The sequence below is a fragment of the Schistocerca piceifrons genome, chromosome X (assembly GCF_021461385.2).
Source record: "Schistocerca piceifrons isolate TAMUIC-IGC-003096 chromosome X, iqSchPice1.1, whole genome shotgun sequence".
In the NCBI taxonomy this organism is placed as follows: domain Eukaryota; kingdom Metazoa; phylum Arthropoda; class Insecta; order Orthoptera; family Acrididae; genus Schistocerca; species Schistocerca piceifrons.
The window spans coordinates 903,781,756-903,808,698 of NC_060149.1; the positions used below are offsets into that span (position 1 = coordinate 903,781,756).

Below are 26,943 nucleotides of genomic sequence, written 5' to 3' on the forward strand. Positions count from 1 at the left end.
TATAACAAATTCCTGCGTCGTTAAAGTCTCTGTGCATCCAGAATTGGAAGAGGAAACGATAGGCAGAGAATTACGCCTTGGATCAAAGCCTAATGCCAATTAAACAAATATCAGTAATTTCACAATACCGGCCGTGAAAGCCTACATTCTAGAGTTGCATTTATCTGTGACAGAACGGCCAACAGAGTGCATTATGATGTTCGTGTTTAATGTTGTTACCAGGCCTGCTACGGTATTTAATGTGCATGAATAACGTCAGATATTGAGTGGTCACTGTGAAGGACACGAGTTGCCGCGTACCCGTTTGAGACAGCATTATCAGAACATAAAAAAGTTTGAAAAGAACCTCACTGTAGGGCTGCTGATATGATACCGATAGTCTAAATATCAATATTTCTCCAAATAAATCGATATATTCGGTGACACATCATTCGCAGATATGTCGATATCAAAACGGTCATATCGACTTTATTGTTATTATATTTTTTCACAGTCTTCGGAAGATATTTGAAGTTGTTCTTTTGAAATTGTAGTAGGATATAATTTTACTTTCACTGTGTGAAGGAGTCTAACTACTTTTTGAGCTTTTATCACGTCCAATCTTTCTCTTTGACTGTGCGAAGCAAGTATATGTGGCACCAAAGAAGAACTCCAACTGCACTGGGGGGTGGCAGTGTGAATGGAACAACTAGATTTCCGATGTGAAGAAACAGCACATTAGTTGCGTTAAAAAAACAATTTTTAATGCAACTAATGTGTTATTGCTTCACGTCGAGATTCTTAGAAAACAGTTGCTGAAAATGATGAACAAAAATCTAAATGACAAGATTGGTCTTTGCGATGGCGGAGACGTGTGAGGGGAAATGTTGACGTAATCGGCTCTCGGCGCTACCAACAGAAACTGCAACGTTTAGCTTCACCAAGCGATTTTGATACTAAAACTGATAGGTCGCTGGCGTCTGCAGAAATGAAAAAAAAAAACCAGGGAAGTCGACATGAAATGTTCCGGACAAATCCGATACGTGACCAAATCGAGCGAAGGATCCATCAGACACCTTTTATTGTGCCACTTACACGCAGTTAACACTGATAGCAAAGTAGTAATCGCCAAGCGTGAACGTACATCATTTTCCTTTCAATTCTTGCTCTAATGAGGATAGACAGTCTGCTAGCTTACTTAAATATACAGCTTTAAGACCGGCAGTATATTTGTAATGTGCCGTCGATACTTTTATAGTCAGTTACGTCGGTATTTTTCCTCCGATATATCGATACGTTGTTTTATAACAAGTGTCTGCCTTCAAAAGGGATAGTAGGCTTTCTTTTCTGAGAGGAGTTGCAGGTATCACTCGCCATGCACTGAAAATTAGTTCATCCTTCTATAAAGAAAAAGAATGTTGGAAATAAACAATACCAATTTTCTCACTGCCTCATTAGTTCATGGTTTAATAAAACACCTACAAAAACTAAATATCGTTTGTCTTTCATCATTTTAAAAATAAAGTGTTCAAAGAAATTTTTTGTTTTCATTCCAAAGTTTAATAATGCGCTATATTGGTGATGTGGAGGTACTGGGAGGGGCGGGAGACCAGCTAATATCTGACTACACTCTGGGATAATAGTCTTAGGAAGGTTTAGAATCGCATTCATAGAGTGTCTCACGCAATTTCAGTCGGAAGTAATTCGCTGAGGCGGGCTAGAACCTGTAGACCCATTATGTCCTGATGTTGCATGTACTCATCCACAACAACTACCATGGGATTGAAGATTATCTCTCTCCAGACCAAAATTACCTATGTACATGATTTTATGGGTCCGCTCACGGTCGACAAATTTGCCTCGCGAAGCAGTGAGCACCTCTGTCCACGTCGATTATTGCACGCACGCTAAGGGGTCTAGTACTGGAATACCATATAGAGCACGTGTTATATATTGCCGCGCCACTTTTTAGTCGGCATATTGCTGCCAGGATGCCACGTGTTTTCGTGGTTTTAGATGATTCATTAACTTAAAGACATAGGTGTAGCGTCGCGGAAAGAGCAAGAAGAGGCAGTTATGATGTCCCGGATCGATATTTGAATCTGCAACGAAGTGTGAGGGTATCTAGAATGAATATTTCACTTTATAGCGAAGTATTTAGTGTTTTCAAACTTCTGTAGACAAAAACTGTCACGGAACCCGCAACCTAGTCTTTCGTGGACAATGCTCATACCATTGGGCATCCGAGCACGACAGCTTAACTTCTGCCAGTACGCCTCTCTTGAATATGTTCTCACGATATCCTTTCTTCGCGGAATTCCTGTGTGTAGGTGAGCGTTGGTGAATTTTGGGAAGTAGGAGAGAGACAGTGCAAGGTGGTTCATGAGATGTGCCTGGATAGCTCAATGGTAAGAGCAATTCTCCTGGTCCGGCACACAGTTTTAAGCTGTCGGTATAGTTACGGCACGTTAGTTAGGATATATTTTAGGAATAGAGCACAGCAGATTATCGTAAAAGGCACCGTAATAAAGGATGAGCACAGGGTTTTCCCGTAATTATAACAATGTATTGCTAAGGAAGTATCGTAGAGCCGCGCTAGGTAGCTGAGCGATCTAGGACGTCTTGTCACGGTCCGCGCGGATTCCCCCGTCGGAGTTTCAAGTCCTCCCTCGGCCATGGCTGTGAGTGTCGTTCTTAACGTAAGTTATTTTAAGTTAGATTAAGTGTTGTGTAAGCTTAGGGACCGATGACCTCAGTAGTTTGGTCCCATAAGACCTTATCAAAAATTTCCAATTACTATCCTAGATGCAGCCATGCGGGTTGTTGGAAGGGGTATTTAACCTCACACAGTTATTTATGGATACACTCCCACATCTGTTCCGTTTGTTGGTCGTGGAATGTTTAGGTGATACCCAAGTACTTTCCACATCTTTGCTAAAATCTCTTCCTGACCGCCTTAGCAGCATATTGTATTCATGCCGAAAGAATCTGCATATCGCGATCTGGTGAACTGAAGGCCACAAAAAAAGTCAAGAGGGATTATACCTGGAGAACGCTGTGCCCACGGTGTTCGACCGTCTCTGCTTGATCTATCTGTCCAGAAGGGGTTCATCCGAGAACTGGTGAGCAAATAACCCCCCCCCCCCCCAGGCGCTCCATCCCCTTGTTGCAAAATTACCCGTGGCCGTAATTAGAACTGTAACCACAAAAACATCGTGTGTTAAGCTAGCTGTATCTAGTATACTTACTTCCTTAGAAATAAATTTTTACAAACATGACTTTATGCACGCCCTAGGAAGACGAAAAGGAAGACCACCGGCGTTAAGTTGCGTGGAAGTTATAAAAACCGTGCGTGAAAATTCACTTAAGACGGAATGAGATTGAGGACGACTAAGAATCGGGATGCGGAACAGCTTTAGGAGCCGCACCAGACTCCAGTTCCATTCAAACTCAAATGGCAAGTAACGGGTGGACACAGTCGCTACCCGCTTTGGATAACAGCAGCATTAGGAGTGGGTGTACTCACTCGTTGACGATTCCCACGGAAGCGTAGCGGTCGGGCCTGGAGCGGCGGTACGTGCTGACGATCTCCGTGGGCGGGCGCAGCGGCGCGCGGCTCTGCGAGCGCAGCACCTTCTCGATGTCCGCGCCGCTCCTCAGGCTCACCACGGGGTGCTTCCACACAGCCTCCTCCCGCACGATGTCTCCGTATCTCTCGAACATGTCTGCAAACAAAACATTCTCGTACGGAAACGTTGATCCTAAACGTCACCCTAACACCGTAAGCAAAAGTAGCGAGCCACGAGTAAAGTATCGTATCGATGGTAGGCAATGAAAACCTCGTAACTCCATTTTGTTAAATTTTACAGGAGAAGCAAAACCGGTTTTTAAAAAAATGTACAAAGGGATACGGATAATGTTGCTACATGTGTAACTAAACAGTATAAGTCTAGGCGCTACAGTCTGGAGCCGAGCGACCGCTACCGTCGCAGGATCGCATCCTGCCTCGGGCATGGATGTGTGTGATGTTCTTAGGTTAGTTAGGTTTAATTATTTCTAAGTTCTAGGCGACTGATGACCTCATAAGTTAAGTCGCTTAGTGCTCAGAGCCATTTGAACCATTAGTAGAAGCCTAGTTTTTGACAGATCAGAGAAATCCGTGCACTTTCAAATCTCTCGTCGATAATGGAGTTAGTGGGTACTGGAATAATGAGGTTTCACAGATAGCTGGAGTTACGAGGTTTTCATCGACATACTGATTACGAAAAAGCTAATGCCTTCAGCTGGGCCCTAGGCAGATCAGTCTGCGGACCGGTAGCTATAAAAGAACCAAACGAACAGGAACCCGACTCTACACTTGAAGATGACGAGTAGGAAGCTCGTCGAAACGTTGCGATAACACAACGCCGAGACTCGGCTGGTAACCTGAGAAGATTTCATCAATGAAATTCGCCGCGAAGTCTTGCATTCCCACACAATACTAACACTTATACCGAATTTCAACTATAAATGTGGCCGCCTCCGTAGATAAGTGGTCATCTCGGCCTGCCATGTGAAGGACCTGGGTTCGATTCCCGGTAGTGTCAGGGATTTTTTTCTTGGTGGCAGGAATGGTAGGCGGTGCACTCAGCCTCGTGAGACCAACTGAGGAGTTCTCGACCGATTAAAAGCGGTTCAAAGGTCAAGAAACCTGACAAAGACCTGGAGAGCGGTGTCCTGACCACATTCCCCTCCACACCGCCTCCGATGACGCGGAGGCTGTCTAGGGCCAGAACGCGTAACTTTACAGTAAACATAATCAACTTAAAACTTTAGGTCATGTTTCAATGAAATTTCCAGTGTAACACTATATCGCACCGATCGACAAGATCATATAGAGTGAATCACCCCTTTCTTTACTGAACGGTTCAAGACATGGGAACAAGGTTATCGGGAAATGATAGTAAGCAAAGGGGTACGTAATTTTGTTATATGGGTACTGTTCTTAACTCTCGTAAGAACAGAGATCACGACTCATTACATTTATTGGGTATTGAAAGATCTCCTGCCTGATATTTTAAACATCCGGTCGCACATAATAAAATTTTACATGTAATGGTACGTTGTTCCACATTACTTGCAAAACTTCTGTTGAGCAATGAAACAAGGGTAGTAAAAATCAGTTACAAAGAAAATTAAATTAGTTGTGGGAAAACAGAGTGTTAAAATAATAAATTTTAGTAATTTAGAAAAAAATAATAGAATGATAGGTAAGGGATGCTCTGTAATTTTTCAACTGTTAAAACAAAATATAACGTATAAATTATGTTTCGCGTTGCTATTCCAGGTGGGACAGCCTCGGCAGAAACATTGAGCTAGTCGCCCCTGAAGTAGCGTACAAAATTACGTCTTCTTACATTACTGAATGAAGTACATCATGAGTGACACTGTGTGTATTTGTTTCGACTGTTTAAGAACTAGTACCACTTATTATATCTTTTAAGTGTTTATCTAGGGCATGCCTATTGCACTGTTTGTTACTATAACTAGACGTAGCTCTACATGTTGTATATGTGTTGTTATGTCGTATGTTTGTGTGCATGACCAGTGCCATAGGCGGGAGGGAAGCAAAAATGATGTTCAAAAAACATACTACTCGAAGCCGCAGATGAGTTGAATCTCATGAAATGCTGCGAAAATAGCCAATTTTTCGTGTCGGGGAATCAGTCGAAGGTAAATCAGGTCTGTGCAGAGGATATTCAAACAAATATAATTTGAAACATGTGAAGAGCGCTCTAATTTTTGTGGCGATGTGTGAAAAAACAACGAAGTGCAGCAAACAATACGTCCTAACTTAATCTAACACAACTTTTATTTTTAACTGCTTTTGTAACATTAGAAAATATGATAAACAAAGAGTTAAAATACGATAACATACGAACGAGTTTACACTATTCACAGGCAGATGGCGTACACAACTTCCCTCCCTCGTGTTAACTGACGACTGTGCCGCCGGGAAAGACATCCGACCACAAAGTTAAAATTAAAAACAAAAGAAACCAAATCATAGAACAGCAGACGTCAGACGACGTGATAAAACATATGAAAGAGAAGGAACTGGCAGCCATTAATTTTTTTGCTTCGTACCATAAAAGGAAGCAGTTATACGCCTTTCTGTCTCGAAGGACAGCGGCTGTAACCCCCTCTGAAGAAAATTTCTGGTGGCATTTTACAGCCTTCCGTGTAGCGAACTGATGTGAGATCATGAATACATTACGTTTCTCACGACGTCCACATATGGAACACATGTCTCATCTCCTGTAACAATGTGCTCAGGAGAACAATAACCTTCATTTGCGTACTATAGCGTCCCGTAGTGTCTTACAGTTATCAGAAGGAAATTGGGACATTCAACGACAACAAATCTTTCGGTCACCGAAGGTGCTAGTTACCATTTCGTACAGAAAAAAACATTCATTGATGACTAAAAACTATCGTCCACTCCTTACCAAATCGTAGACATGCAGGCACCAATGACTCAGAGTACTGGCACTCATAACATTCTCCCCACAAAGCGCTCTAATTTCACAGTGAATGTATTTTTTAAATTTGCCGCTAAGAAAGACTTCTTTTAGCGATCGCTTCTGGAACTGAAAGGATTAGCCAGCAGGGTTGCGGATGCGATTCAGAATGTTTGTTACACAAGAAACAACGACATAGCGATGTTATCGCGTATCCTCTTTCCAGCGCGTCCTGGAAACGGAATTTACTGTCAGAGTTTCCCAAGTATATAAATGGTTTGATAAATAATTTCGATGCCTCTCTGACGCTTTTAATACAGAACACTGCTGTACACATAAATGTTTTTCAGTTCCTGATGGAAAAAAAAAACAAAAAAACGCTAACGTTGAATAAAAACAAATACGACGAAATTTTCATAAACTAAAGAATTTTTCAAATACTTGAAAGTTATATTATCGTGACCACGGGCTGGTATCAGCAGTTATCATCGTTTTCAGCAGCCACATCTCACGATCTAGACGTCATTCAGTGGGGTGTTGATACCTGTTCGCGGGCATCTGCGGCCGAACTGTCAGTAGAACTACCACAGCTGCTGGAGGGTCGGTGACGATACTGTCACACAGACAATACTTCGCTTGAAGAGGTCCCATAGCTGTTGAAATGGATTAAGATCACTGGCCAGGCAATTATTTTGAACTCCTGCTCGTGTTCTTCCGGATGTTTGCGAAAACCTCTAGCCGTTTCGTGAGGTGCGTTATACTGTTGAATAAATCTTTCGCGAAGTAGGGGATAATCTTACTGTGCATGTGAATGAGATTGTTGACTAAGGATTCAAAACGAAATCCATCAGGTATGTTGCGCATAGTGATTACGTCATAGAAATTGTCATGTCGACGTTTCCCAGCTAGTAAAGGGACCCACACTGCCTTGTGTTCTTAGCGTTGGTTGCAGACCAGTCGTTTTACATATTTCTTCTAACATGCCTACTTGTATCCTCTGTATTATGCATATAATACGGCTCACAAGCGCGGCATCCATACTGAAAATTAAAAAAAATTGTAGAATCGCTTTTCTGTCAGTCAGCTGATATTAACATAGGCGCGGAAACCATCCATCTGCTTCGGAGTCTCTTCGTTCGTCTGTTGTAGTAGACACGAGTCTGTTTACCCCCTGGCTTATGTGGGCCGTGAGATGTTCAACTATACAGATGCGGTTGACCTTCATGTAGAGTGCTAGTCGATGTTCACCTCAGACGTTCATGGCATTAGGACCTCCGCCATATCCATAGCCATTATTCACTGATGTGACATTAGTCCAGTCACGTACATTTTCACAGCAGAAGTATTTTATCAACTCAAAAATTTCTCCATTTCAAAAAGGCTCTCACACTTATCGCGAAAACCTAGTGTTATCACTTTGAACACGTCGCTTCGTTTACACATGGCGGCAATAAGCGATAGACGTACAGACAGCACATGAGCCCCCTAATATTGGCTGTCTCAAAACTTTATGGTCAACATTACACAGACGGTAGAGGCTCTTATAATGAGACCTTTCGGACTGGGCCTGTTCGATCTTCTTCATACAATGCGTAACAAAACATGTGAAACGCCCAGAAGACATGGTCGGACGTCAATATAACTTCGCACACTTGCGCATCGGCGGGTATGGGAATGATGAGAGTTACAATTCTCTGTGCCAGGTAGAAAGGCCACTGGAGTGTATTAGTGATGGTCATGTTTAGTGTTGTTACCAGATCTGGCAGGGGATAATTATATTTTACAGGTCTAGTGCCACAGGGCCAAATTTAGGAGCAAATCTCCATTGTCATGGGACGTGTCAGTACATGAAATTATAACAGAAAAGTAATAACAGATAAAATAAAATGTTTATGAATCCTAAAAAGACGTCACGTTATAAGTTCAGGTAAACGCAATCAACAATATAACACAGCAATTGGTTTAATTTTCATGGAACTCGTCGAGAAAATAGGAGGAGTGAATCATGAGAAAGCTCTTCAGTTTGGATTTGAAAGCGCGTGGACTACTGGTAAGATTTTTTAATTCTTGTGGTAGCTCATTCAAAATGGATACAGCAGAATAATGCACGCCTTTCTGCTCAAGAGTGAAGGCCGTGCGATCTAAATGCAGATTGGATTCCTGCCTAGTATTAACTGAGCGAAAGCTGCTAATTCTTGGAAATAAGCTGGTATTGTTAACAAGAAATGACAGTAAAGAATATATATTTTGAGAGATCAATGAATAGAGGCCGAAATGAGGTTCGCGAACTTACACCACTTATTGCCCGAACCGCCCGTTTCTGAGCCAGAAATACACTTTGAGAATGGGAAGAGGTACCAAATGGTTCAAATGGCTCTAAGCACTATGGGACTTAACATCTGAGGTCATCAGTCCCCTAGACTTATAACTACTTACACCTAACTAACCTAAGGACATCACACACATCCACGCCCGAGGCAGGATTCGAACCTGCGACCGTAGCAGTAGCGCAGTTTCGGACTGAAGCGCCAAGAACCACTCGGCCACAGCGGCCGGAGGAAGAGGTACCCCAAAATTTAATATCATTTGTCATATGATAGTGAAAATAGGCGAAGTAGAGTCCTTTTCGTGTCGAACTATTACTTACTTCAGATAGCGTTCTAATAGCAAAAGTGGCAGCATTAAATCTTTAAATAGGATCCTGAACATGGGCTTTCCACGACAATTTACTATTTATCTGAACAACTAGAAATTTTAATTGTTCATTTCACTAATCATATGCCCATTCTGTAAAATTAAAACGTCGGAAACTGTAAAAACTCGGCCTTACTGTGATCTGACGTTAGTTTATTTACAACAAGTAATGAACTTTTATCTCGAACTGCACTTTTTAAAACAGTACCAACGTTGCACACAACATATTTTTCTACCAAGCTAGTGTCATCAGCAAACAGAAAGGTTTAGAATCACCTGTAATAGTAGAAGGCATATCATTTATATAAATAAGGAGCAGGGGTGGGCCGAGCACTGATCACTGTGGCATCTCTCATTTAACCATGAACCCACTCGGACCCCACATCATAGCCATTCTCAGTACTGTGGGTAATGACCTTTGGATGTCTGTTCTTAAAGTAAGAGGTGAACTAATTGCGAACTACTCCCTGTATTACATAATGGTCCAACTTCTGGAGCAATGTTTTGTGATCACACAATGAAACGCCTTAGTTAAATCAAACAAGATGCCTAGCATTCGAAATATTTTGTTTAATCCATCCAGTACCTCACAGAGAAAAGAGAATATAGCGTTTTCAGTTGTTAAACCACTTCTAAAACCAAACTGTTCATTTGACAGCAAATTATGTGAGATGAAATGATCAATTAGTCTTACATACACTGTCCTTTCAATAACCTTAGCAAACACTGATGGCACAGAAATTGGTCTACAATTGTCTTCATTATTCTTTTCTAATTTTTTTATAAAGCGCCTTTACTGCTGAGTACTTTAATCGCTCAGGAAACTGACCATTACTAAAGGAAAAATTAAAAATATGGCTAAGTACAGGACTAACATGTGCAGAGTAGTACTTTACTAGATACTCCACAATATCCATAAGGGTCACATGTTGAGCGATCACTGTGACGGACAAGGAGGTGCCACATATTCGTCTGAGACAGCGTTATCAGCACCTGACAGAATTTGAAAGTGGCCTCTTTTTGAGTCTCCGTTTGTCCGTCTGGTCGAATCGTGCAACATCTTAGTTTTCGGGTTATTCAGATGTGGCAGTGGCTCGATGTAGGTCTGTTTGGGAACGTGAGGGCAAGGATGTTCGTTGTCAGCGTAACGGTCGGCCACGTCTGACCATCACAAGGGAGGATCGCTGTACTGTGAACCAGGAACATCGTAATCCATTCAAATCTGCGCCTGCCATCCGAGAATTACTAATGAATTCACAGCAACATTCTGTGTCATCTTTCACCATTGGTCGGGGATTAGCAGCAGCCGGAATAAGGAATAACCCTTCCATGTGTAGGCTGCCGTTAATGCAAGACAAACGGCTGCATCTGAAGTGACGCGAGAACCGGGAAGCATGGACTGCTGATGTATGGTGTCGAACAGTGGCCCTGCTGGCATTGAACACAACCTCACCATTTGGTAACAAATATTGTACCATGGGAGGGACCTGAGCTGCCAAAATGGTCACATAATCCTTCACAGTAATTCGACCTTGCAGAATAAGCATCGGGCCCATCGAATATCGCGATGTGAGTGCTCTTATCATCACCGACCCCTCGCCATGTTTCTCTCTTTCGATGTACAGTCGGCCAGAAGTTCGAAACAGTTTGAGAAACGACTCATCCGACCACATAACATTCTTCCATTTCTCCATAGTACAGGTTTTATGGCATCACCACCACTTTTTCCTGTGGCCGGCATTTGCATCACTGATGAGTGGTTCTGTAATTCAAGTTCGCCCTGCAGTTCCCTGCTTAAAGAGCTCCCTTCACGTTGTTTTGGTGCAGACAGGGTTCGCGACTGTGACAGTCAGTTTCGCAGTACTTTTACAACGATCGTCCTCTTATTTTTCCTCATAGACCTCTTCGATCACCTTCCGTCACGATCACTCAACACACACTTTTGTATGAGTCGTTACTTAGCTGAAAATGTTTTCCTGCTTTCCCTGTGTGAGATATAAATTTTCGATGCGGTGCCTCTGGAAACACCAAACAGTTTGGCTCCCTCGGTTACGAAAACACCCACCATATGTGCACCAACAATGTGTCCACGCTCGAATGCACTTAGCTCCGATATAATACACTCACAACCACACTTAACTCTAGAATGAAATTTTCACTCTGGAGCGGAGTGTGCGCTGATATGAAACTTCCTGGCAGATTAAAACTGTGAGCTGGGCCGAGACTCGAACTCAGGACGGTAGAGCACTTGCCCGCGAAAGGAAAAGATCCGTAATTCGAGACTCGGTCATGTACACAGTTTTAATTTGCCAAGAAGTTATACTTAACTCTGTTCTGACCACAACTGACATCAGAAATGTATTGAGAACATTGCACAGCTACAGTTCGCGGTTAAATACAACAGTGCAACATGCAGGCTCAGCTACGATCTGCAGTTATGTTCAAGTATCTGTCTCCCGCTGTATTTCCATATTTTGTCCTCCTCCTGTATCTCTATGAACAGTCTGGGCGATGTTGAGATACTTCCGCGGCCAGCAAGATATCCACACCTGGCCCCAGTATGTGTGCAATCAGCCCCCGTGCCAGTATCGAGAACATCAAGGATCAGTTACAGCTATTGCGGGACAGTTTGCCCTAGGAGAGGATACAACAGCTTTAAGACACCCTCCTCAAATGAATCAGGGCATGCAACCAACCTCAGAGGGTGCACGGTCATATAGATGAATGGGCTGATATTACCAGGTTCTCTGTAACTTTGACTCGATTTTGTAACTACTGAAATGACATCACCTAGTCTTTCGCCCTGTTAAGTTTTATTCAGTTTCCTGCTCCCCTTCTGTGGGCTTCGCTTTTTTTGTCACGAAGTGTCAATACGATATTTAAATAAAAGTAAAGAATATACGCTGAGATGCCAGAGACTGGTATAGGCATGAGTGTTCAAATACAGAGATACGTAAGCCGGCTGCTGTGGTCGAGCGGTTCTAGGCGCTTCAGTCCGAAACCGCGCTACTGCTACGGTCGCAGGTTAGAATCCTGCCTCGGGCGTGGATGTGTGTGATGTCCTTAAGTTAGTTAGGTTTAAGTAGTTCTATGTCTAGGGGACTGATGACCTCAGATGTTAAGTCCCATAATGCTTAGAGCCATTTGAAAAACTGGTTCAAATGGCTCTGAGCACTATGGGACTTAACATCTGAGGTCATCAGTCCCCTAGAACTTAGAACTACTTAAACCTAATTAACCTAAGGACATCACATACACCCATGCCCGAGGCAGGATTTGAACCTGCGACCGCAGCAGTCGCGCGGTTCCGGACTGAAGAGCCTAGAACCGCACGGCCACCGCGGCCGGCAGAGCCATTTGAACCATTTGAGCAGGCAGAATATGACGCTGCGGTCTACAACACCTGTATAAGACAACAAGTTTCTGGCGCAGTTGTGAGATCGGTTACTGCTGCTACAATGGCAGGTTATCAAGATTTAAGTGAGTTTGAACGTGGTGTTATAGTCGGCGCATGAGCAATGGGACACGGCATCTCCGAGGTAGCGATGAAGTGGGAATTTTGCCGTACGACCAATTAACGAGTGTACCATGAATATAAGGAATCCAGTGAAACATCAAAGCTCCGAAATCGCTGCGGCCGGAAAACGATCCTGCAACGAGGGGACCGCCGCGCTGTGTAGCCCCGCGGTCTCAGGCGTCTTGTCATGGTCCGTGCAGCTCCCCCCGTCGGAGGTTCGAGTCCTCCCTCGGGAATGGGTGTGTTTGTTGTCCATGGCGTAAGTGTAAGTTGGATTCAATAGTGTGTAAGCTTAGCGACCGATGACCTAAGCAGTTTGGTCCCATAAGATCTTACCACAAATTTACAAGGACGAGACCAACGACGTCTGAAGAGCATCGTTCAACGTGACAGGAGTGCAACCCTTCCGCAAATTGCATCAGATTTCAATGCTGGGCCATCAAGTGTCAGCGTCCAAACCATTGAACGAAACATAATCGATACGGGCTTTTGGAGCCGAAGGCCCACTCCTGTACCCTTGACGACTGCACGACACAAAGCTTTACACTTCACCTGGGCCCATAAACACCGACTTTGGACTGTTGATGACTGGAATCATGTTGCCTGATCAGACGAGTATCCTTTCAAATTGTATCGAGCTGATGGATGTGTATGGGTATGGAGATAACCTGATGAATTCATGGACCCTGCATGTCAGCAGGGGACTGTTCAAGCTGGTGGAGGCTCTGTAATGGTGTGAGGCGTGTGCAGGTGCTGTGATGTGGGACCCCTGATACGTCTAAATACGACTCTGACAGGTGACACGTACCGTAAGCATCCTGTCTGATCATCTGCATCCATTCATGTGCATTGTGCATTCCGACGGACTTGGGCAATTCTAGCAGGACAATGTGACACACCACACTTCCAGAATTGCTACATAGTGGCTCCAGGAACACTCATCTGAGTTTAAACACTTCCTCTAGACACCAAACTCCCCAGATATGAACATTACTGTGCGTACCTGAGATGCCTTGTAGCGCCCTGTTCAGAAGAGATCTCCACCCCCTCGTACTCTTACGGATTTATGGACAGTCCTGCAGGACTCATGGTGTCAGTTCCCTCCAGTACTACTTCAGACATTAGTCGAGTCCATGCCAAGTCGTGTTGCGGCACTTCTGCCTGTTCGCGGGGGCCCTACACAATATTAGGCAAGTGTACCAGCTTCTTTGGCTCTTCAGTGTATACACGCTACTAGCAACATTCGAACCAGCGACCCTCCGATTACATCCCTATTATGCTCCGCATTAACCTACCGACGAATATCTTAATAACCAATAACACGAGGGCTATTAGAAAATCCATCTCGAAATGGCAATCACAATGACAATCCGATGAAGTTTGCATAGATGTGTCGGACAGTGTCTCTAGTATGCCCGTTGATCGCGTTACGTCGCTCTGTTCAGTTCTGAGTGCACAGTGAGCACGTAAAGTTTCCTAGAACGCAGTGTCTCCCGTCAAGTTAGAGCACTGTGAGAGATTTAGAGTGGTTTCATGCAACACACACAACGTAACTATCATGCATTTACTTCTTCACGACAATTTTAGGCCGCACACTGCAGGAGCAATAAGGCTGCTGCCGCAGAGTTTTCGATGGGAAGTCTGATATTCATCTCTGCTCTCATGAACCACTGCCTATGAAGGCAACATTTTCGCACAGAAAACAAGCTGCAGATCAGCGTAAAGAATTGGCAGAAAGCACAGGAGGCTGCCTTCTATGCCGAGGGTATTGGAATGTTGGTACAAAGTTACGACGTCTGAGTCCGATCAGCGACTCTGTAGAGAAGTAGCCAGTAGGTGTAGGTAACTGTTGCTATCAAAACATTTTTAATTTTCACTGTGGACCTTACTTTCCGAATATCCCTCGTATTTTATACTTAAGAGCTCTCAAAAATCTTCTAATCTTTTTTCGAGTACGTTTTCGAACTGTGTCGTACTGCTGTACGAAATCGATGTCCGCACACTGACCTTCAAGTTCTGTAAGTGTGAAGAACTCAAAGAGGGCCAGTCTGTACGATCCCCTGGTTAAGCCGAAGATTTTGAGATAAGGAAGGGTTCGAATACATCGATTCCGTATTGAGTCAAAATGGGTGATTTTCTGATTACGTATCAGTGGCGAGAGTTCCTGAGGGAGTTAAGTGTTTGTAAACTGCTTATGTTGCATAACAATAAGTGCCCGCCTCATCGACGTTGGTCGTGCTACTTTGAAAAACGATACAGTTTCCAGTTATCCTCGGTGCAGTTTAGCACTGTTCACAATCAGTATCTGTTTAGCCAAGACGTTGCTTTACTCGTTACGAAGCACATATATATTTAACATGTAATTTAGCAGGCTGCACCGTCCACAGATACGAATGAATGTACAGAAATAAGTTTCGCAACAGGTCTCATCCCATAGGAAAGAAATTTATACCAGTAGTTAAAAACTTACAGGAAACGTTGTAGTTCAAGACACCTGGTAAGATGTTTATGGTTCTCTGCAAAGAATTTTTCATGCAACAGACTCTGAGGAGATGGTGTGAGATCGGTTCGAAGAAGATTAATGAGTAAGCACCCGTCAACTTGCTCATGGAATTCATACTGCGAGGACTACACAATGAACACAGCCACACCCAACACAAGTCAACATGTGCAAATAATTCAGCCAAATGATCTCAAATTACATCTCACTCTGTCAAGAGTTTATGTAGAAAGATATACATGTAGGCTGGTGGTAGTCAGTTTAAACAACTGCCACGAACTTAAATTGTTGCCGTAACACGTAAGTTGCTTATGCCAATAGAGAAACTAAATATTTAAGCCTGAAAAACAATAGTAAGTGCCGACACAAACTTAATGTTCTTTAATTCCCATTAATTCATTGTCTCAGTGCACTCAATCTGGAATTAACTATCTGCGTTGTTTTGACCCAAGGGCTTGGTACACCCCGAACGCTCATTTAACGACCGCGCCCCACGTGGTACATATCGTCAGCTAAGAGCAGTAGAACAGGCGTCTAGGAGGTGGTCGTAATATTGTGACTCGACAGCGCACATATTTGACTACCTAATCTGCGATCTGTCCTTAGTAACACTCACGACTGTCAAATATTTAGGAGTTACCATCTGGACAGACTCGAGATTAAACGAGCACATAAATCCAAAGTGGATGGCAAGGTGAGATTCATTTAAGAATTCCTGGAAATTGTAACTGATCTACAAAGGAATTATTTTACTGAATTGTTCTCCGACATACTGTTAAATACTGTTTCTCTACCTGGTGTCCTTACCAGAACGAATTAACAGAACGTAAACGCACGATTTGACTTTTCTTAGTTGGAACGAAAATGTGAAATACGCGTATCAAACCACTGTTACATGCTGAAACGAACAGATTAATCTCAAAATTCGAACAATCGTCTGAGAAGAGACAGAAATATGGTAGTGTCTTGTACACACATATCGTACAGTGTCATCTAGGATACGATTGGTGAAATTCTGGATGTTATAGATGCGTATTAAGTGATAAGATGATTTAGGGAGAATATAACGTCGCACTTGAGGTCCTTTCGACGGTGAAAGTTAATAAGAGATAGAAAATTCTCATACAGAATATCGAGAGCAATATACACTTTTCTTTTATTTGCTTTTAAGTTACTGGAGCTTTATGCGGCTTTTCACTAAAAGACGAAAGAAATTCATTGTAATTGTCGCCAAGTACACTAGTGACTTGTTGAAACGGAGTCACACACATACGGTAATGTTTTCCAGAACATCAATGGTGTACACACAGCTCCTAAATGTGATGAAACTGTTAATATACTTTTTCTTTGCCGTTTCGCACACTCACAGCCCTTTACAGTATCTAGACTGCTGCATCTGGTGTCAAAATACTCTGCTTCGAAAGTTACATGTAAAGCTGCTTTCATTGAAGACCTCGCCTTTAATATTTGAGATTTATAAGCAAAAAACCAAAGAATACAAAAAAAATCATTGACAGCATAGACAGTTTACCGTGATTGCAGCCTGTACTGACCATACAAGCAGAAATTCTCGGACATGTGATGCACATTACACAACACGCATGCTGTCCTATTGTAAGCCTATTTAGCTCAAGAAATCAAACTACGATACTAAAGAAAAAAGAAAGTTAACTATAAGCTATTTAGTCAATAGATGACACACTAAGGGTAACAGAGGATAGATATGTAGTGAATTAAGTAATTCGTGAATGAGTTACCAGAAATTTAAGATTAGAATAATTTTATTTTCCATCGCTATGACGGTACGAACAAAATGTCTTGAGATGGCTATAGTGATTGATGATCATGAGCTGATACGAGGATCCATTTTTAAAAAATTTTTAGTGCCGTGGTGTCAAGGAAGTTAATCAAGTTTTCTTTAAATGGCAATGTTAGGTCAAAATTTGGCGCTAAACGAGTTTTCATTACACTTTATGCTTTTAAAAACGCTATCAGAAATGTTTCAAGTTAAAATACGCCGACTTGAGGATGGAGAAGTGAAAAAAAAGATTTAGTAGGAAATTTCGGTTATACATTTATATAGTATTTCACAAAAAGCACCCAGGACAATTTCATTGACACAACAGCGCCAAAAACTTACGTGAAGCAGTCTGTATCGGCAGCTCATGCTCGTAAATACATTGCGACTACTTGGTGAGGCACTGTCTTTTGTAATACTTTCTTGACGATGGAGAAGACAATTATTTCAATATAACAACTGTATCGTCACTTGTATGTGTTTTAGAAATTATTAATTATCAGATGGAATCACTGTCTTTACTAACAAAAACTTCGAAAGTTTAATGCCTTGCATATAGCTTCAACACTAAACACAAGTACTGAAAAACAAGTTTATTCCTTGTTCCAGCATCAGATGGCTCTTATAATATTTCATGTTGGGGCCTCCCATTGTCTTTGTTAATTGTACGTGCCGTGGTGTAAGTTACTGAGCGATGTATGCGTCAAACACTTCTGTTGTACTTCTTCAAAAATTTACAATTCACAAATAATTGTTTTAATAACAATCGTTCTAGGTTTTAGAGCACCACACACTATTTTCAACGATCACAAAACATGGCCCAATTTTACAGGACTAACGAAAACGAGGAAGAAAAAAACAGTTACTTCCAAATATGCGTATTATCTTCAAATTTTTTCCTCTCTTCTCAACAAAGCAAATGTATTCAAAACTTAATGAGAATAAGCAGAGAAGACATAGCGTTTCCACTTTACTGCATCTAATGCGGTGGGAGATGATTGTCTCCAGTTTATCGAACATTCTTTTAAACATCGATATACAAATTTAAAAATTTGGAAATGAAGAGTGAATATTACCAGACCAAAGTTTCACTCGGCATTAGAACATACCATCATGAAATGGACCTTACTGATAAGGAACATTCTACGCCGGATCGGAACTATGGCTGCATCTCCGCTTTCGTGGTCAACACTCTGCCGATGCGCTGTAACGGTAAGTCTAACAATCGCAGCCAGTGGTTAAATCTGTGAACAGCTCTCTCCTACACAGAGTCAAACTTTAGAAATACACACACACTTTGGCACACGCAGTTATAAGACAGGAAGGTTCCAGCGACAAGATAGTTATAACAAGATGGCTATACAGGGTGGTTTTTTCCATCGTGTATAAACTCTAGGGATTGATCGATGAGAGGATACGGAAAAAAGGTCTAATGAACTTATGTCCCGAAATGCATAGTTTCCATGCTAGAGACCATATATTCACTCATACTTTTTTACAGCCTGCTGTCCAATACACGCTGTACCATGCAGCCGTAATTACAATATGCATGGTTTCCTCCTAGAGGGTCGTACTGTTCCTCATACGTGATGCCCTAGCGCCCTCTCCGGCTATGTAATTGGTAATGTGTCCAATTCACTTCCCTTGCTGACACATCTTGTAGTGGATGTGATACAGCGTTCTACACGATGGTTCCACATTCGAATCGAGAGCTTGCCGACATGGTTTTACTTACGGAAAGGAAAGTGGCAACGGGCAGCAGGCTTGTATCAGGAAACCTATCCCGCCGACAACAACGAAAGCATTCAATACTTTCAACAGTGTTTTGCCGTCTGTGTGAGACAGGTTCGTTACAGAAAGCAGCAGATCATGAAGGACGTACCCGAAATGTTCGGACACCACACTTGGAGGAAAATGTGATAAACGCTGTGGAAGGCGTCCGCCGTGTCAGTACCAGGCAGCTGGCCCTCCAGTACACGGAAAACCAGACGACCGCGTGGAACATTCTCCATGACAATTGTTACTACCCTTACCACTTAAAGCGTGTTCAGGGCTTACTAGCGACAGACTTTCCACATCGGGAGCAGTTTTGTCACTGGTTTCTTGACCAGGCAACCACGATTTCGAGATATGTGTCATCCATCCTATTCACAGATAAGGCCAGCTTTACTCAGAGAGGTATCTTCAACTTTCATAACAGTCATGTGTGGGGTAGTATGCAGAAACCCCAGGTACGGTGACAGCGAATCATCAGCATCGCTGCAGCCGGAATGTGTGGGCCGGGATAATTGGCCACCGTATTTTGGGACCAGTCTTCATTCCATTTCCGGTCAGAAGTTCATTAGAACTTTTTTGTTCCGTGTCCTCTCATCGATCAATCCCTAGAGTTTATACATGGTGGAAAAAATCACCCTGTATATTTTTCATACGTGATATTGTACGGCGCTGTTCCTGGTGAGAGCAGATATAATGAAAGGACCTCCAATGGAAGAGAATCTCTGTGTTATAAAAATGTATGTATCTATGTTAAATATCTCCTAATAAACTATTGGACCTATTTCCACCAAACTTGGTACACATATCACTTGCTATCTTGAAAGAAGAACTGGTGGGTGTAAGTGCCACCTACCTCTCAAATGAGTAAGGATGGGGGTGGGGGTGGAAAAGAGGCGTAATGTACCTCACACATATACCCAGAATACATTCATCCAGTATTTGAGGCTGAAAGCATTTAGAGAGTTGCAACAAACTTTACACATAATATCAAACTTGCACGAAACTTTTTCTCGCTGATACCCCCTGCAAAAAGATAAAAGGAAATATGTTTACCGTTCACTAGATTTCAGCTGTTCATGTAATAAAACTATTGCATGAGGCATGACGTTTTAATTCATTATTTCTTCACTACTGATTCTACTCGCAAAATATTTTGCCGGCAGTATCCACATACACCACTGAACGTACTTCCAACATTGTGTCAGTGACACTCGCAAACTGGTGTGCAAAACTTAAGGACGAAAGGATCTTTAGGATGATGTGTCACTGCGAAGTAACATTGCCCGATGAAACTAGGACGATACATAGAAAGAATTGCTGCAGTATAGTACAGTACAAAAGTTAACTGAAGGAAATACAAAGTGAGGCGAACCGAATGACGTTTTTTATTCAAAGACACTTATTACACTGAGGGCCCCGAGATTTATGACTTTTTCCTCAGCATTACAAAAGGTGGGAGGTGGTTCTTAATAGGGTGTGTGATCACCACGGGCTGTAATGCAACGGGCTGGCCACAAGGATAGTTTTTGTGGTAGGGCAGTCCTCTTCTCCAGCAGCGCGATTGACAACTGCTGGGGGGTCGCTGGTGCATGTGCACGTGCTGCCACACCTGGGATTTAAGTTGGGGAAGGACGGGCCGGTCCAATCGTCGAATATTCTCTCGTTCCAAGAGCTCCTCCGTCTGTGTAGTTGGATGCGGTAAAAACGAAGTCAGTGCCGAATGCACCCTGTGCACGGTGTAACACTCGGACCACCAAAACGCTCATGTTCGGCAATATTCGTGAGTGCATTACGTGTTCCCACCTCTAGTCGTATGAGAGAACGTAATACGCACAGGAATACTGTCGAACAAATCGTTCTGGTGTTATGGTGTGGGGAGGTATAATGTTGCATCGTCGTACTGACTTACAAGTCTTTGAACACGGTAGATTCACCGGTCAACGTTATGACACTTTGCTCCTTCCCCATATGCGTCTTTTCGAGGGTGCATTCGGCGCTGACTTCATTTTTGTGGATGACAACGCTCGACCGAATCTAACAGCGCAGGTGGAGCAGCTCGTGGATAGTTCACGAATGGACAGGCCTTTCCATTTGCCTCATCGAGCGCTTTTGAAATACAAAGTATTCCTCGATTTTTCCTTTATGTTCTGCAAAGTAATGAATAAGAAGAATATCTTTTTCACCCCAGAAAACCCAAGCCCTAACCCTTCCGGCAGATGAAATCGACTTCAGTGTTTTTGGTACAAGAGGAATGCATTTCGCCCTGTGCTTTGACAGGTGTTTCATTCCTGTGTGAGGACACATGCCTGACTCAGTTATCTTAAGAAGTGAGAGAAGTCCAAAGTCTGATGAGGAATTTTTTTCGTAATTCCTTTCCGTCAGCATTCAACAAACGTGACCCCCATCTTGCAGAAAGCCTTTCAGAAGTTAATTATCCATGTAAAATCTGCTGTGATGTTTGATTTTTGCAGGACATTCCCGACTCTGAAATCGGATACGGTCTTTCATTACCATTAATAGCAGCAATCAAATGAGGTCATTAACTAGTAAATTTTATTGAAAACGTTCCAAATACTACGTCGCAGTATCATAGGGTTCAGGGAACAGTTCTCTAAACTTAATCTCAAAATTAGGACAGGATGAACTGTACTAACCTTGGTAGGCTGTATGCAGCTGCGACATGGAATAAGGCCCAAATTTTGTGGTGATCCAGCTTGTGCCCAGTACTGGCAACGACGGCCACGGTCCAGGAATATCTTTCACTGTGCGGCGTCGTGGAACTTCTTCTAGAAAAAACAATGTTGTGTAAAAGACTCGGGATCGAGGGAGGGGAAGGCGGGAGCCTTTAATTTGGGTTAAGTGATTACAAATGCTTTTGATTTAGTTCATATATATCACTAATTCGTGTGTAATATTATTTTTTAAATTAGAAACTGGAGAACATAAAAGCCTGATGTACACGCTTCAAAGTAAAGATAAAGTTACCACCCAGAGTGAGGACTCACATTTGGGAAGGAAAGAAAGTAAAAACAAAGAAGCTCTTCCTAGATAAATTGTTTGGAACTATGTTTCACGCTTTCCCTTAGTTTCACCGCACCCGACTTCCAGAAGACGAGTAGTTTATAGTAGTGCCATCATAAAGTGTCCTTACTGATCAACGGTTTCTGCCATTTTTCAGCAGATGGAAATGTTAACTACTTTCTCAGCAGCGTTCAATAAGCTGGAATAGCCTCTGAACAAGAGAAGAACAGTTACGTTATACAAATATTTTAGTGATACAACGGCGGTGACGTATCTGAAGCACGTCATATTAGCGTGTACCAAGTACTCGGCCGCACAGGCGGTCTTGTACAAAAAGTAGGTTGCGAGGGGCTAACCCATCCCTACAAGTGTAACTGCTTTATTTGATCGGTTCTACACAGGGTGATTTTATCCACCGTGTACGAACTCTAGGGATTGATCAATGAGAGGATGTGGAACAAAAAAGGTCTAACGAACTCATGTCCGGAAATGCTACAGGCCATTTGTTCAATCAGACATCGTTACAGAGACCGCAGTCTTTCTTTTATTTTAGTTCCCACGGGATCACACTGCTGCGATCATCGGTCCCTAGGGTTACACACTACTTAATCTAACTTAAGCTAACTTACGTTAAGGACAATTAATGGTTCAAATGGCTCTGAGCACTATGGGACTTAACATCTATGGTCATCAGTCCCCTAGAACTTAGAACTACTTAAACCTAACTAACCTAAGGACATCACACAACACCCAGCCATCACGAGGCAGAGAAAATCCCTGACCCCGCCGGGAATCGAACCCGGGAACCCGGGCGTGGGAAGCGAGAACGCTACCGCACGACCACGAGATGCGGGCCGTTAAGGACAACACACACACACACACACACACACACACACACACACATGCCCGAGGGAGGACTCGAACCTCCGACGCGGTGTAATACGCACTGTACCATCCAGCTACAGTTACAGTATGTGTTCAAAATGGTTTCCATGTGCCTCAACGCATTCGTGTACGCACCGTTGCATGTTCTGTCTCACACGTTCACATAGGCCAGGTTGCATCCGAACAGTGTGAAATGCAGCATGAATACGCTGTTCCAGTATCTCCACATCTACAGTGGGCTCTGCATTCACGATACCTTTGAGATGGCCCCCTAACCAGATATCGCACGGGTTTAGATCCAGTGAACGAGCAGGCCATGCAACTGGACCCCATCGACCACGGATGAGATGTTTCCGGAAGTTAACGACAAAGTGGGCTGGAGCACCATCATGTAGCAGCCACATAATCCTTCGAATCATCAATGACACTTCTTCCCTCAGGGGAGGCAAAGTCACCAGCAAAAAACGCCGATAGCTCCGGCCTGTTAGGAGACGTGGAAGGAAGACTGGTCCCAAACTACGGTCGCCAATTATCCCGGCCCACACATTCCGGCTGCAGCGATGCTGATGATTCGCTGTCACCACACCGTTGGGGTTCTTCATACCATCCCTCAGATGACTGTTTTGAAAGTTGGCCTCATCTGTGAATAGGATGGATGACACATATCCCGGAATCGTGGCTGCCTGGTGATGAAACCAGTGAGAGAACTGCTCCCGATGTGGAAAGTCGGTCGATAGTGAGCCCTGCACACGCTGTGAGTGATAAGGATAGTAACAACTGTCATGGAGAAACATCCACACTGTCGTCTGGCTTTCCCTGTACTGGTGGGCCAGCTGCCTGGAACTGACACGGCGGTCGCCTTCCACAGTGTTAATCGCATTTTCCTCCAAGTGTAGTGTCTGAACATTTCGCTTACGTCCTTCATGATCTCCTGTTTCCTGAAACGACCCCGTATCAGACAACCTTGCTGCCCGCCGCCCTTTGCCATCTGCCTTTCGGTAAATAACAACATGTCGGAAAGCTCTCGATTCGAATACGGAACCGTTGTGTTCAACGCTGTATCACATCCACTACAAAGAGAGTCTACGAGAGAAATGAATGGGACGCAATATTACCAGTGAATACGGTAGGAGCCGGCCGCGGTGGTCTAGCGGTTCTAGGCGCTCAATCCGGAGCCGCGCGACTGCTACGGTCGCAGGTTCGAATCCTGCCTCGGGCATGGATATGTGTGAAGTCCTTAGGTTAGTTAGGTTTAAGTAGTTCTAAGTTCTAGGGGACTAATGACCATAGATGTTAAGTCCCATAGTGCTCAGAGCCATTTAAACCATTTGCCAGTACGGTAGGAGAGGGCGCTAGGATATGACATAAGAGGAACAGTACCACCCTCTAGGAGGAAACCATGCATACTGTAACTATTGCCGCATGGTACAGCGCGTATTAGACCGCAGTCTCTGTAACAATTTATGATTGAATAAATGATCTCTAGCACGGAAACCATGCATTTCCGGACATAAGTTCATTTGGCCTTCTATTTTTCCGTATCCTTTCATCGATCAACCCCTAGAGTTCGTACGCGATGGAAAACGTCACCCTGTATATACAGGATGAAGCGAAATTCACGCACTCGGGCTTCGCAGTGCGACGCCTCACTTGCCAGCGATAAAAAATGTCTCTTACAAAATTTCGTCCGGCGGATACATCCGGCAGAAAAAGGACGTTAAGAGTGGCAATCGGGCTACCCTGTAACCACATGTATGGTAACTGCCTCTGTCAGCACATACTAGTTGCGCTATATAGTTGGTGCAACGGATAGTTTTTTGGGTTAGCATGCAGGATGTCGAGGATTCGAGCTTGGGTGCGGGTGTTTTTTTTATTTGCTAATTTCATTCTGACATTTCAATCTGTAATAATGTATACCGTTTCTGAGGCCACACGTATCCTAAATTTACAACATGTTGTAACGCTGAACATAGCAAATACGTGGTTAGACAAATAAGAAATAGACAGTTGAAACAAATGACCTGTCATAGGACAGAATAACTACAAAAACAACATCAATTTCGAGATGGTTCAAATGGCTCTGAGCACTATGGGACTCAACTGCTGTGGTCATAAGTCCCCTAGAACCTGGAACTACTTAAACCTAACTAACCTAAGGACATCACACACATCCATGCCCGAGGCAGGATTCGAATCTGCGACCGTAGCGGTCGTGCGGTTCCAGATTGTAGCGCCTTTAACCGCTAGGCCACTCCGGCCGGCAATTTCGAGATGCTAAAGATGATAGCACAGTACAACAACACAATATCTACTTGTCATTTATACTACACGTAATATGAGCGCTCAGATGTCGCACATTAGCAACCAATGACTATAATAATGTCCATATTAGTGACTGCATGACCTTCACATCAGAATACGTTGTTCTCGGAACAACAGATTCTCGAAGCGATCTCCCTGCACATCCAAACATTGCGCAATCCGCCGGATCATACAGCTCTGGACCCTTCGCAGTAAAGGTGCGTTCACAGTAACAAGAGCAGCACGAACAAGCGTTACCAATTCTTCCACATTCGTCGGCAGAGTAGAGTACACGTGCTCCTTCAGGTGTCCCCACAGGAACAAATCAGGGGATTTAGGTCAGGTGAACGTGGTGGCCATACGACTGGACCTCCACATCCGAGCCATTTCCCTGGAAATGTTCTGTCCAAATAGTGTCCAGAATGTGGAGGTGCACCATCGTGTTTGAACCATATCCTCTGCCGAAAATGTAGTGGAACATATTTCAGCGCATCAGGCAGATAGTTTGAGAGGAATGCCCGATACCTTCAAGCAGTCAACCGGTCAGGCAACATGTAGAAGCCCAAACACCTGTCACCCAATATTTTAGCCCAGACGTTAATACCAAAGCTAACTTGATATCCACGGTTGTGGGTGACGTGCGGGTTAACCTCACGCCAATGGTGGGCATTGTGCATATTGAAGACACCATCAGTGAAGTCATCGTTTGCTTCCTGTTGTTGTTGGAACCATTCACAGAGCTGCATTCGCTGATGGTAATCTGCAGGATGCAGGTGTTGCGTGAAAGCATAATGACAGGGGTGCAGCCCATGCTCGTGCAGCACATTAATGACCGAGTGTTGTGAGACACGCAGCTGCCTTGCTATGCTACGTGTACTTCGCTGAGGTTCTCGGTGTATGACTTCCAGAATAGCTTCCTTAGTAGCTGGAGTAGGGCGAGTCCGTGGATGACTTCTGTCACGCGATGGTGGAAGGAGAGAACCTGACTTCCGAAGAGGCAGCCCCAGATGACGAAACACATTTTTATCTGGATGGCGTCGACGAGGATATCTAGCAGCATATTCACGAGTGGCAACACCAGCTCTGTTATCAGGCGCACCAACGACCAGAAGCATATCCAGATATTCATCATTTGTGTATGCCATACGTCTGCCACTCTGGTTTAGAGGTTTACAATGAGAAAATTCGATATATGTACGCATGTACATTGGAGTCTGTCATGGGCGCGTTATTCCACCCGCAACAAGTCCCTGTCAGGTGGACAGTGCATACAGTATAAACACCCCGTCGGTCCTGCGTACTGTTACACGTAACGCGCATTACCCCTCTGACAGATATTCGTATGCCTGATTCATCCCAACAACACTAATTGTGAAATGTTCGGTTTCGAATTACACTCTTTTCCTAACGGTAACAGACGTGATGTTTGTACAATCCCATCGACAGGATAATAACAGTAGCCGGCCGCGGTGGTCTCGCGGTTCTAGGCGCTCAGTCCGGAATCGCGCGACTGCTACGGCCGCAGGTTCGAATCCTACCTTGGGCATGGATGTGTGTGATGTCCTTAGGTTAGTTAGGTTTAAGTAGTTCTAAGTTCTAGGGGACTGATGACCGCAGATGCTAAGTCCCATAGTGCTCAGAGCCATTTGAACCATTTAGGATAATAACAATAATAATAATAATAATAATAATAATAATGCATTGAGATACGTACTAAACAGCATGCGGTTACCAGACTCAATGTTGAAAGTCATAATTTTTGGGACCATGGTGATAACACACACAAATAGTAACCGAGTTTGGACATTATTAGCAAAGCACATTGCTAGTCCTAGTGGTAACGTAAGGCCCTAACGAAATGTAATGGACCTGAACGAGGCAAGAATAATGGTTGGTACTATTCTATTAGGACCTTTGGAGGAGGGTACAAGGAAAACAAGTTCGCATCTAGTAGATGAAGCGGTGCGAAAAA

General features: G+C 43.5%; 1 protein-coding gene across 1 annotated transcript in view; it reads right to left on the minus strand.

Annotated features, from left to right (window-relative positions):
• Positions 1-26,943, minus strand: part of LOC124722851 (ecdysone 20-monooxygenase) — a 163,365-nt gene that overhangs the window by 52,574 nt on the left and 83,848 nt on the right. Inside the window, exons 3-4 of the mRNA XM_047247976.1 lie at positions 21,419-21,550; positions 3,506-3,704 (exon numbers count right to left, since the gene is read on the minus strand). Coding sequence (XP_047103932.1) covers positions 3,506-3,704; positions 21,419-21,550 — 331 coding nt within the window. The remainder of the gene's footprint in view (positions 1-3,505; positions 3,705-21,418; positions 21,551-26,943) is intronic.